This window comes from Rhipicephalus microplus, unplaced genomic scaffold (assembly GCF_043290135.1).
Source record: "Rhipicephalus microplus isolate Deutch F79 unplaced genomic scaffold, USDA_Rmic scaffold_12, whole genome shotgun sequence".
NCBI classification, from domain to species: Eukaryota; Metazoa; Arthropoda; class Arachnida; order Ixodida; family Ixodidae; genus Rhipicephalus; species Rhipicephalus microplus.
Window position 1 is genome coordinate 27,767,364 of NW_027464585.1, and position 13,147 is coordinate 27,780,510.

Consider the following 13,147-nt stretch of genomic DNA (forward strand, 5'->3'; position numbering starts at 1 on the left):
GACTGGATTCGCACGAGCTGGGAGAAGAGGCCGGGCACTATGTTGGAACGGCGGTCGATGCTGGTGTTTGACTTGTTTCAAGGCCACTGCACTGACGCAGTGAAAGCGGGCCTCGCTGACCACCGCTACCACCTCGTGATCATACCCGGTGGCATGACTCCCATGCTACAGCCACTGGACGTGTGCCTTAATAAGCCGTTTAAGGCGCACGTGAAGTGGCTGTATGCCGAGTGGACGGCCGACAGCTGTTACTTCACTTTATTTGCTTTAAGTCCTCCTTCAGGAGTATTACATAAGAGGTGGTGTTTATTAAATTTATACAATGATGTTTTTAATGACTTCGGAAAACATAGATGAGTTAATCATGGCAAAAATGGCGTGAGGAAGGCCATTCCAGTATCTTGCTGCTCGTATAAAAAAGGAGGCTTGGAATGTTGTGGTCTAGGCACGTGGTAGTGCGACTTAAAGCGGATGAGATATGTGTGGAGAGGGCGTTATGTACGGTGGATGATTCAGTGAACTGAAATACAACATATGAAAAGAGAGAGGGCGGCAAACTGTCGGCGAGAAGCAAGTGTTTCCAATCCTGATTCTGTCTTCAAAGATGAGATGCTGATATTTTATTTATTTATTTAGAAGAATACTGCCAGTCTGAATGCCAGACTTTGGGCAGGGGTGGGCGGTACAATGAACACAAATGCAGGAAGTACAAAAAAATATTGAACAGATTATACAGTGGTACAAAAAAAAGGAACGCGTTGATTCACATAGAAAGGAAACTGGAAATGCAGTCCACAATTGCCGTGCCATACAAGGCTATACTGAAAACTGCACGAAAGTAGTGCTCAGCAGGTTTTGCTGTGTGGAAAAAAAAAAAAAAAAAAAAAAAAAAAGTTCAAGTACAAGAATAGTCAGCAACAATTCAAAAAGTACATCCGGGCATGTTAGTTACAAGCGTGGCAAATTGTAAGGCAAATATTTTGTCTAAAATGGGCACAAGAACAAAGGCACTGTAAAGGAAATGGGAGTGTAGCTATCAGAAAGATGGAGCAGGTAACGCACGGAGAAATGATTTCAGATCGACACTTTCCAGAGCCTCTGGTGGCAATTTGTTCCACTCGTTGATTGCGCGGGGAAAAAAGGAGTACCTATATATGTTAGTATGACAGAGAAGCTCATCAATTCTTTTAGGGTGGGAGGAGCGCGTTTCGCGGCGCAAAATTGGTTTAATGTAATTGGTTTTCCGAATTGCTAGCTTGTCATTATATATGAGGTAGAACAACTTCATTCTTTCATGGTAACGTCTCCATTGCAAAGTTTTCAGCTTAGCGCTTTCCAAAAGAGCTGATGGAGATGTGTCGTGTCGGTAGGCATTAAACACGAACCGTACAGATTTTCGCTGTATTGATTCAAGTTTATCAATGTTAGCTTGTGTGTGGGGGTCCCATACAGGCGACGCGTATTCAAGTAATGGTATTACGTACGTTTTATATGCGAGTAGCTTAGTCTCGCGGGTTGCTTTAGCTAGCGTCCTTCGTAAATAACCTAGTTTTCTCAAAGCCTTTTTTTCAATGTAAGCTATGTGATCGTTCCACCTTAAATCAGATGTGATTACAAGGCCAAGGTACGTATATTGCGAAACGAATGATAAGGAGTGATTGCCTAGGTTGTATCGGAATTTTAAAGGATCTTTTTTGAGGGTTATGGTCATCGCAACAGTTTTTTTGGGGTTTATGTTCATTTGCCATTTCGTACACCAGTCTTGAATTTTAGATAAAGAATCGTTTAAAAGAAGCTGGTCGCTAGGATCATTCACTTCTTGATAAAGCACGCAGTCATCTGCGAAAAGCCTTATCTTAACTGGTATATCGCGGACAATGTCATTTATAAAAACCAAAAAGAAAAGAGGCCCCAGGACGGATCCCTGAGGTATGCCGGATTGAACTGGCGCGGATGGCGAGTTGGTTCCACCAACTGTGACGCACTGGTACCTGCAGCTCAAGTATGCTTCGATCCAGGCTAATAAAGAGTCATTTTTCAGAATCGCCTTGAATTTGATTAGAAGCTTACGGTGTGACACGCGGTCAAACGCTTTCTCAAAGTCTAGAAATAATATATCAATTTGGCTTTGTTTGTCCAGACCAGAGGCAAGGTCATGTACCATTTCGAGTAGCTGCGTAACCGTCGATAAGCCGCGTCGGAAGCCATGCTGGCGACTGTCTATTATGTTGTTGCTTTCGATAAACGCGGAAAGGTGCTTGAATATTATGTGTTCCAGAACTTTAACACATGCGCATAACAACGATATTGGTCTGTACGCGGAAGGTATGTACTGGTTTGCCTTTTTTGGTATGGGAGTTATTTTGGCGTAACGCCAGTCGTGAGGAAGTTCTGCTCGAGAAAGAGATTTCCGAAAGATTAGGTTTAGGTACTTAGAACACCATTCTGCGTAGCGCACCAGAAAAGCATTAGGTATGTTGTCGATCCCACTAGATTTCTTATCATCTAACTTGAGCAGAAGGGAAAATACGCCCTCTTCATCTATTTCTATATTGTCAATCGGTGGCAAATCACCAAACAAAAGAAATTCAGGTTCCGTGCCATTATCATCAGTGAAAACTGAACAGAAGTATTCATTGAGTATGCGCGCTGTTTCTGAGCTGTTAGTCACCGCATTGCCGTCTAAGACAAGAGTAGGTGCCGATTTTTTATTTGGTGACAGATACCTCCAAAATTTCGCCGGGGACGAAGAAATAAACTTTTTTAGTTGCACGTTTTGATAATGAGCTTTAGCGTCAGCAATACAGTTTTTAAGCTGCAATCTCAGTGCGCAAACCAAGTTGCTTGTGGACGCTTCGTTGCGCCGTTTCAGTTTTTGTTTTACTTTTTTAAGTCTTCGTCCCAAGCGTACTATCTCTTTGGTTATCCAGGGGTTAGTGTTCCGTATTATTTTACGCTTACGTGGTACAAATTCGTCAATGCACTTTGTCACAAGGTTTTTGAAAAAGTTCCACAGGTGATTAACCGAGTGCTTATCCGACTCGTAGAGGGATACAAAGTGTGCGAAAGAGCTGTCTAGTACGTCAAGTACGTCAACATCACTTGCACGTGCAAACACAGGAACAAAAGTTTCTCGCTTTGTCACCTTGTGGATACAGCTTAATTGCATATCCAGGCATACAATTTTGTGGTCCGATATACCCTCTAAGATTCGGATAGTTGGATTTCGCTGTAATACCCTGTGGTTGACCAAGAATAGATCCAAGACTGATTGTTTGGTACCTTGGACTCGAGTAGGTGCATGAACAAGTTGTGTTAAATCATGAAACAACACAAGATCAAGAATATGTTCAGCCTCATTTGAAAGCGCATAGGGAAAGTCATTGTCCCAGGCAACGTGGGGAACGTTAAAGTCTCCAACAAGCATTAGATTACTGGAGTGATTTCTATAAGGCAATAAAAAGTTATTAAGCCTTTCGTAGAAAGATATGTCTGAACTAGGGGGCCTATAGAAACCGCCAATTATCAATGCACATTCTTTCAAGATAACCTTCACGACAACACATTCGATTCCTATGATGTCGGGCAGTCTCAACAACTCCAGCGAGTCCTTGAATATAATCGCAACTCCGCCACCACGCGTATCTCTATCGTTTCGAAGGATGCAGTAACCCGAGGGTGTAATTTCGTAATCACCAATGTCGCTGTTAAGCCATGTTTCTGTGATTACTATAATTTCTGGATTGTGCGCGATGACTATGCTTTCCAAATCGGTTGTTTTATTTACGATGCTGCGAGCATTAATGTTTAGGCAAGTAAAACTTTCTGTGTGACTGTGTGGTCACGCATCTTTTTGCCTTGCCCTAGATCGGCGTTTTGAAACTGATACTCTAGTCATTTGTTCGTCGTCCCATTCAAATAGCTCATCATCAATTCTAATTTTATCGTGCACGAGTCTGACTTTCTTTCCCGATTTGCGTAGGTCAGCCGTGCTATCCCAGAGCTGTTTTCTTATTTGCCTAGTGGCAGCGGAGAAGTCTTCAGACACTGACATGCGCTTTCCTTTTAGCTTAAAACAGTTTTGTAGAACGGTTATTTTTTCACGATGGTCGAACAATTTCAGTATCACAGGGCGAGGTTTATTTGGTTGGCGACGCCCCATTCTGTGTAATCTTTCTACTGAGTGTACTTCTACTCCCAAAGTATCTTTAAAAAGCTCAGTAACGACCTTCTCGCTTAGGACAACGGTTGATTCATTCTCGCTTTCCGGAATACCAAATACCACAAGGTTGTTGCGTCTGCTTCGGTCTTCTAAATCCACAAGCCTTTTTTCAAGGCACTGCACAGTTTTTTCGATTTTGTCAACTTTTTGCAGCTTGGATTCAATGGCGTTTAGCCTTTCTTGTATAAGTTTCTGACCATCAAGTAATTGTTTGAGAAGTTCCGCGGTACTAGGTCCGGGATTGAGCTCTACGTCTCCGCACAACATTAGCAAAGACCGTACAAGATCCCATGTATTCACAAAAAAAGCATGTAGACAGCTTGGGCACGTCAGCTGTATAAAACAACGATTGCTTGTTTTAACTGAGGAGTAATCGACACCAACCTGTACAAAGAACAGGAATGGGTTTGACATGACGCCGTTCCGATGCCAGCCGACGTGCCCACTGCGCGGGTGTTGCTGCAGCCGTCCTTTTATAGCCATAGTCGATGCAGTCGAGGCGCCATCATGCGGTGTAGAAAGATTCAGCACGTGCGGTTCTTGGTCATGGGTAAGCTGCTGATACGGGAGCGTGATGGCATTTATCTTCGTCTGCGTAGTCGATGCGCTGGCCGCCGTAGACACCACAGGCAGGAATACCTGTACAAAGAACAGGAATGGGTTTGACATGACGCCGTTCCGATGCCAGCCGACGTGCCCACTGCGCGGGTGTTGCTGCAGCCGTCCTTTTATAGCCATAGTCGATGCAGTCGAGGCGCCATCATGCGGTGTAGAAAGATTCAGCACGTGCGGTTCTTGGTCATGGGTAAGCTGCTGATACGGGAGCGTGATGGCATTTATCTTCGTCTGCGTAGTCGATGCGCTGGCCGCCGTAGACACCACAGGCAGGAATACCTGTACAAAGAACAGGAATGGGTTTGACATGACGCCGTTCCGATGCCAGCCGACGTGCCCACTCAGCATCTGATATCATGCTGATATCAGATGCTGATATACGGAGTAAATGAACCTAGCAGCCCGATTTCAAATTGATTCAAGTTCATTTACGATATATATATGGGGGGGGGGGGGGGGGGGCTCCAGTTGGAAGATGCATATTTTAGGTTTAATCACACCAGTGATTTATAAGCAAGCATTTTTACATGTGGTGGAGTATGACGTAAGTGTCGTCTAAGAAATCTTAGTGATTTATTAGCTGCTGAAATGATGATAGTGGTGTGATTAGCCAAGAAAGGTCATGAGACAAGGCGACACCAAGGTATTTGAATGGCTCAACTGATTCTAATGGAATATTAGCGATTGAATATTTGAACTTAAAGGGGTTACGGCAGCGAAAAAAGGAAACAATTTTACATCTATTAGGATTTATTTTCACTAACCAATGATTACACGATGTTTGTATGTTGTTAGGGTCGTGCTGAATTAATGTTTGGTCATGAGAGTGTTGGGTACTGAACGGTAAATAACACAGCCATCTGCAAACATGCGAAATTTACACCATGCATGTGTTGATACATCGTTAATATAAATGAGGAAGAGAAGAGGTCCTAGGACAGACCCCTGCGACCTGACGTTACAGGCAGTCGGTTAGAACAAAGATTGTCCATAAAAAGGAACTGGGAGTGGTTAGTCAGGAAAGATGTGATCCATGCAAGTACGCTGTGGTGTAGATTTAACAGAGATTATTTTAGAATAAGGCATTTGTGAGGAACAATATTGAATGCTTTAGCAAAATCTAGGAAAATGGCATCAGTCTGAACGTTACAGTCAAGGTTGGAATGTAGGTCGTGAAGGAAAATGGCCAGCTGTGTTTCACAAGAATAACATTTCCGGAATCATTGTTGACAGGGATGAAAAAAGTGTATTGAATCTAAGAAGTAGATGATATAGGAGTAAATGACATGTTTCATGGTTTTAAAGGGGACACTAGTTAAGGATATGGGACGGTAATTTAGTGGCGAGTCTCTGTTGCCTGATTTGAAGACTGGAACAACCTTTCCCACTTTTTAGTCTGGTGGCAGAATGCTTGATAATAATGACTGCAAAAATAACAGTTAAGTACATGGCACACACATGTTTAATGTTTATCAAGAGTTTTGAGCTAATATCCTCCACGCCTGCAGACGATTAAACTTTGTTACTTTCTATGATCAAAATGATCCCGGTCGTAGTAAAAATAATTGGCGACATAGGCTCTGCACTACTAGAAGGTGAAGAAAGCTCAGAAAATTAACTTTCGTAGGTAAAAACAGAGAAAAAGCCTTGTTAAAAGTATTAGCACATTCAATGTTGTTAGGTGCATCACAATTCGCCTTTAGAGCAGTTAGGTATTGTGCGTGTCTACTGAGGGTTCATCACCCGCCACCAGAATTTGTGAGGGCTGTTTGCAAGCATTTTAGGTAACTCCTCATGAAAAAAAGAGTGCTCGGCGTTTTGTGTAGCCCTTAGATATTCCATCTTCAGTGGCATAATATTTGTCCCATGCAGACGAGAGCTTAGACTGTTCAGCTGATCGAAATAGAGTTTCTTCTTGTTTTTTATAATTTCTTAAGTGTATGGGAAAACCATGGCTTACTTTGGTTTGCGGTGAACGTGGTTTTTTAAATAAACTTCTCGACAAGAGAATATGACCAAGCTTTCACCAACAAAGGGTGTTTGACTTATTCTTTCGAATTCGGGAAGAAAATACGTTAGTTCATTATTAAAGGCGCTATAATTGAGTTTATCATAAAGGCGGATCGTTTTAGTAACTAAATGGCATTTTATAGGCTGAAACGAGAAAGTCGCGTGGATTGCCTTGCGGTCACTAATGGTGCGTAGATATATTGTTACGCGGTGTAAGTGCGGCACTAGGAAAAGGAGGAAGAAGCAAAGGGGGAGGAACAAAGGTGATCTCTTTGGTATTTTTGTTCTTTAACAATAGGCACTCAGTGTATCACATATAGGCTACTACAAGCTTTCATGGCCTATCCCCCAGAGTGGGTATGTGCCAGTACTTACAGGCAACAAACAAACAAATACAGTTGAAACCTGCAGTAACAAAATCGCCGGGGAAACCGAAAAATTTCGTTCTCGTGAGAATTTCGTTGCCGCGAGTATGAGACATAAAAACAGTGATACGGGCAGCAGAACGAAAATTTATTCCAAGAAGTCGGTCAACCTACTTTGCCGACCCTTGCCATTGCACAACTTCAAAGCTCTCCCTTCGCACTGGAAAAAGTGGTCCATTGCTATGTCGTCGTCATGTACGCCGAAGAAGGAGCGAAGGGTATCCAGCGCATCTCAAACAATCCGCGGGTTGGATTTCTCCCCATGCGTCTCTTCTTGGTCCTCGGTGTCGTCAACTTCGCGCGCGCTTTTGATAATTGCCTTGTCGGTCACTTCCTCGTACACGACTACGTCGTCATCGGCACGAACGAATGCATCAACGGTGAGTTCATCTAGAATGTCGATGTCGATGGCTCGAAGTTCACCCCAGGCGTTAGTCAAGGATAGAGGCACTGCACTGCCACCACTCTCGCCGTCAAGTGCGCCTTCGTCCAAATCTTCGTCTGGTGAGGCCGAAGCGCAATCCATGCGTGATGCTTGCACGGTGGTGGTGAAGCCCGGTGGTGGTGAAGCCGCCGTGCCTGTTGAGCTTGTCCAACGACGCCATCTGCACTCCATCATGATCATTTGCCATCGCCTGCTGCAGTGTGGCCAGGCATGTTGCCATACACAGACCCCATCGCCGATATAAGTAAACAAAAATGGCGGTAACCACGCTAGCACGGCAAAAGTAGACGTTTACAAATTTTGAGTGCGCATAACACGCACACGAGCATATTGCCACCATTGATGAACGAGCCACTGTGGCTCATACGCGATTTTGGGCGCGAAGAAGAAGAGAACATCTTCGTTGCTCTGGTTCAAGTGAACTCCTGGCTGCGGGTCTTGTTTTGTTCGTGACATTACTGGTGGAGGTGCTGGGTACGTGTACTTCGGCTGTGTCGGCCATCGTGGAGACAGCTACATCTCCCAGAGCAAGGATCAGCCGCCGCCTGCGTGGGTTACCCCCTGAATTTGGTCCCTTGGCATCGACACCCAGAAAGATGGCAACTGCGATGACAAGCCAGGCGGTCCAAACCAGCGATGCCCATGATTCTCATCTCGCCCATGTTTTTCACGTGCCACAGACACCAAAGCCGTTCCATGGAGACATCTTCGAGGATGTTGATGACTGGCTAGACCATTTTGATCGGGTTGCCAGTATCAACGAATGGGACGATGTTCGCAAGCTGCGCCGAGTTTACTTCTACTTGGAGGATTCTGCGAAGACGTGGTACGAGAACCACGAGGGCTCCTTTGCAACATGGCAAGAGTTTAGCCGACAGCTCTGTGACGCCTATCGCAACACCGAGAGGAAGGAGAGGGCTGAACAAGCCATATCCTGCAGAAACCAACGGCCGAACGAACGTGTATCCATGTTTGTCGAGGACATGCTTGGGCTCTTCAAGCGCGCGGACCCTGCCATGCCTGAGGAAAAGAAAGTGCGGCATTTGATGCGCGGAGTAAAAGAACAGCTTTTCGCTGGGCTCGTGCGCAATCCACCGACGACAGTCGCCCAGTTCATCAGTGAGGCAACTACGATGGAACGTACGCTGCAGCAGCGGTCGTCACAATACGAACGCCAGATCCCGGCCACCACGTGCTCTATCGGCTCTGACAGCGAGAGAGACAGACCCTCGCAGACTTCATTCGAAGTATCGTTCGGGACGAATTGCGACAGCTTCAGGCAGTGGGATCCCATCCACCTGTGTCAGCCCTCGCGGATGTAATCAGACAAGAAGTCCGGCAGGCCGTCACACCCCTGGCCCCAATCGCACCGCCGATTCCCGAGGCCCCAGTCCTGACACGCAGCGGCATTGCGATCCCCTGCGCCACCGGCTACAGACACTGCTATGCGGCCAAGGTACCAGGCTATGCAGCCATTTCACGACACTGCTTCGAGCCCACCTCTCGGCTCAAGGTTTTCGAGCCCACCCACCTATCCGCCGTCTATCTCAAGACAAAGTGGTAGCAAGGCAAGCACGTGGCGCACCTCGGATAACCGTCCGCTCTGCTATCACTGTGGCGAAGCGGGTCACGTATACCGGAACTGTCAATACTGGCAACTAGGTCTCCGCGGCGTCCCCCCTGATGCTCGATGCCCGCGCTACGGTGAGCGCCCCCGCGAAATTGAAGCCTATCTCACGGGCCGACGTACTCCTTCGACTATTCGGCACACCACCAGTCGAGATCACCATCGCCTCGCCGGTCTACGTCACCCAGTTTGCCCTCATCGTCTTCCGCTCCTTTCAGGAGCCGGTCACCAAATCCCCGCAGGGGAAACTAGGAACGGCGACTTCTGGGGGTGAAGTCGCGGCCCGGCGAACTGTAAAACACCCTCCTTCGACGCAACGACCGGACGAGGGTGATTCCGGTTTTGCAGTGTTCTCCCACAGCAAAAAGATTGTTTCTGCCGAAATTGCCGTCTTCGTCGACAATCATGCTATTAACGCCCTCGTCGACACCGGTGCCGACTATTCCGTAATGAGCGCCACACTGGCATCGGAACTGCGGAAGGTTACCACGCCATGGCAAGGACCTCAGTTGTGCACGGCAGGTGGCCATCTGGTGACGCCTACTGGTATGTGCACGGCACGCATACTTTTTGCGCTGTGAATCGCCAGTGAGTGACTGACTTCATTGATAACTTCGCGTCTTTCTTTTTGTTTCGTCTTTTCCTTACATTTTTCCTATTTTTCTTATTTCTCATTTAACTTTTGTCCCCACAACCAACTACGTTATTCCGCCTTACGCCATTCATTTTGCTCGCATGCTAATTTTCATATAATTTTCTTTTCTTTTTTTTGCCTTCATGTACAGCATCAAAACGATGCTTCTTGGGAGAGGGGGTAATGCCACCATTGATGAACGAGCCACTGTGGCTCATACGCGATTTTGGGCGCGAAGAAGAAGAGAACATCTTCATTGGTCTGGTTCAAGTGAACTCCTGGCTGCAGGTCTTGTTTTGTTCGTGACAATATTTTCGACGGTTAACCTTTGGCGGGCGGGTAAAATAACGCCCGCACCATGGTAGAAAATTCGTTAATGCGGGATCGCTGTCTAAAAACATTTCGTTGCCGCGAGATACGTAATACATGGCCTTCTATGAACGTTCGCCGGGGATCCGAAAATACTTCGTTACCGCGAGGATTTCGTACTAGTGGGGTTTCGTTATCGTGGGTTTCCATTGTATACAGTGCAGGTCTCATCGGGTAGCTGAGCTTTATGTGTAAGATTCTGCTCAGCACGCTTATTTTGCAGCTAAGTTACCAAAATACTTCTTGATCTCCTCAAGGACGGGGTTCCATGTATGTAGTCAGAATATCCTTGTGGTTTTCGTACCAAACGAGGGCAACATCAGTGAGGCAGAAAACCACGCGTGATAGTTGGGAAGCAGCATTCCATTTGTTGTAGTTGCTCACTCGCTTGTAATGATTGAGCCAGTCATCTCATCTTCAGTTGCCTTGCCCGAGAAGGGCCCTGGCTTCTTGAGGTGTGGCCAAGTAGCGCTGGGCGCTGCTTTCTGAGCGTCTCCATTGTTGGACATGGAGGGCAAGGAAGGAGACAGGCCGGCGAGGCAACAACTCCGGCGAAGTCCTAAGGGTAACGGTCCCGTCCTTGGTTGTTATACCCCCACCTCAAGCACTCTGTACGTCCTCAGTAGACGTTTGGGGGTTTATTGGTACACGGTTCGGATGACGAGCCGTATAGACCCAGGATGCAAGAGAGGTCTTCTTTTTCGTTTGTCCCCCTTAGCTTCTTTCTTCTTTTCCTAGTGCGGCACTTATTTCGCGTAACAATATTACTGATGATAGGCTCTCGGGATAACAAGTTAGTATTAAATCAAAGATGGAATTGCTTTCTGTGATGCACGCTGGCTGGGATACCAGTTGGATAAGATTGCAGTTGAGACAGGAGTCTACGAAATCTATAGCGGACTCGCAGCCTACAGCTGACGGGATGCTACCACTCCAATCTATATGATTGAAATCGCCAAGAAGGAGCATCTCCGCTCTTGAGTAGCGCTCACTATGGTCACTCAGATTGTTGTTTAGTTTAGATGTGAAATCAGGGATAATATGCGGAGGCCTATAAAAGACACCAATAAGGACGGTATGGAGGCAAGCACGGAAAACAACCCAGAGAATTTCCAACTCGGGAGCCTCAGTCCTGGCCTAAATAGCACGATAATTTTTCATGCACGGCTATCAGAACACCACCCCCTCGTGCGCTCGTATGGTCCTTCCGATAAAGGTGTAATCCTTGTAAGTGATGTAGCACCTCTGCATCGGTTACATCATTTGTTAGCCATGTCTCAGCTATTACCAAACGTTATTGCTGGACGATAAAACAAGCTAAAAAAAAGCGTCGCGCTTTGGAAAAAAAACTGCGTGCATTAGAGAAGACTACTGACAGCGAGAAGCTTAAATTAGGGTGAGGTATGGCGGTGTTCCATGCAAGTTATGCATCAGGGTATCTGCCAGAAGAAAAAAAAAAAGGGGGGGGGGGGACATTAGGCCTACACTGAGAAAAGCTAGGGGGGCAGAGCACTCCCACTTTCCCCAGTGGTCATTGTCACCTGGGCAAAGAGAAACCAAGAACCGAGCCAAATTTTTCCTTTCGCACATTGATCACGTAATTACATAATAAAATTTGTCCTAGGCTTCTGCTGTGAAAATAGCCCTTTGTGTCTCATGACCTCGCACTCTGGGCTTTCAGCAGGCTAGGCCGCTTATTCAATGTTGTCGTGTCTTGCGTTCAATCAATGCAGAATAGGCGACCACTGAGCAGGGGCCCTATGACATTACAGCACCTTGTGATGATTTCATCCTGCTTGGCCTAGCCTAAAATTTTATGTCAATGATGACGCAAACACTGATCGGAGCTAGAAAACGTTTTATGGACCGATAGAACCTCTTTCTGTTTAAGCAAAATCGAAATCTTTATTTGAGAAGGAACATCATCAACGCTGCTTTACATCCAAGCAGCTGTGATTCAATGAGTGTGCATCGATGCTAGGACGAACTGGAAATACTGAAAGAACTGAAAAAAGATACTGCTTTAGTCACACATTAAATTGCTCCGCTTTGCTTATCACGCTGCATTGCTTACGAGCTTGCAGTGATCATGGCGACTTGCAATAAGGCGACGAATAAGGCAGTGAGCTCATAGAAAAGCCCAGTTTTCAAGCTTCCTTCATGTACTGAATCAGGAAGATGGTCAAGGTCCACGGTTTTTTAGTACAAGAAAACTGACCTGACAACTGGCGGCCCTCTTAGATTACATTCTGAAGCAGACACCGTGCGACTATTACAAAAATGTTTAGGTTTTGTTCAGCATAGTAAGGGGCTGTTTCGTGCACAGGCATGATTGTGTTGCTGTGAGGTTTCACAGAATTGTGAAGTGATATAGTCTCATGCAAATGATTTTATGGCACAATTTTTTTTTCACTCGATTTTATATGCAGAGTGCACTCCTTTGCTATGTATATACACCTTGCAGGCGTGCCATTGAATCTTATATTTGCTAGGTCGCACAGTATCTCATGGGCAAGTGAAGCTGTTCTTCATCTGGCGTGATATCTTTGCTTTCATCATTGTTATTCACAGTGTTGGATCCACTTGTGCCTATAACTTGTGCTTGATGCGCGGAGAAAGTACTCCATCAGAGTGGATTTCACGGCCGCCACAATTCCATCTGCCGTGCACACTTCCAAGGTGCACAAGTTTAATAATGTGGTCATGATCCCTGACTTGGTGACACTGTGATAGATGACAGGAATGGCGAGGAATTTTGTGACACTGATGTCGGTCGACTCATGTATGATCAAGCTGTAAT

General features: G+C 45.9%; 2 protein-coding genes across 2 annotated transcripts in view; both read right to left on the reverse strand.

Moving 5' to 3' along the window:
* LOC119166703 (methylosome protein WDR77) overlaps positions 1-13,147 on the reverse strand; it is a 136,743-nt gene that overhangs the window by 39,464 nt on the left and 84,132 nt on the right. The window lies entirely within an intron of this gene.
* Positions 614-5,195, reverse strand: LOC142783813 (uncharacterized). Its single transcript, XM_075882422.1, has 2 exons — positions 4,607-5,195; positions 614-858 (listed from the first exon to the last, which is right to left on the reverse strand). Exons 1-2 carry the CDS (start codon positions 5,183-5,185, stop codon positions 817-819), a joined length of 621 nt encoding a protein of 206 aa, XP_075738537.1. The 5' UTR covers positions 5,186-5,195; the 3' UTR covers positions 614-816.

Excerpts from the sequence above, each read along its gene's own strand:
- LOC142783813 (XM_075882422.1), bottom strand. The coding sequence starts at position 5,185 with ATGCTGAGTGGGCACGTCGGCTGGCATCGGAACGGCGTCATGTCAAAC. Across the intron at positions 859-4,606 it reads CATTCCTGTTCTTTGTACAG|CAAAACCTGCTGAGCACTAC; the intron begins GTTGGTGTCGAT and ends TTTTCCACACAG.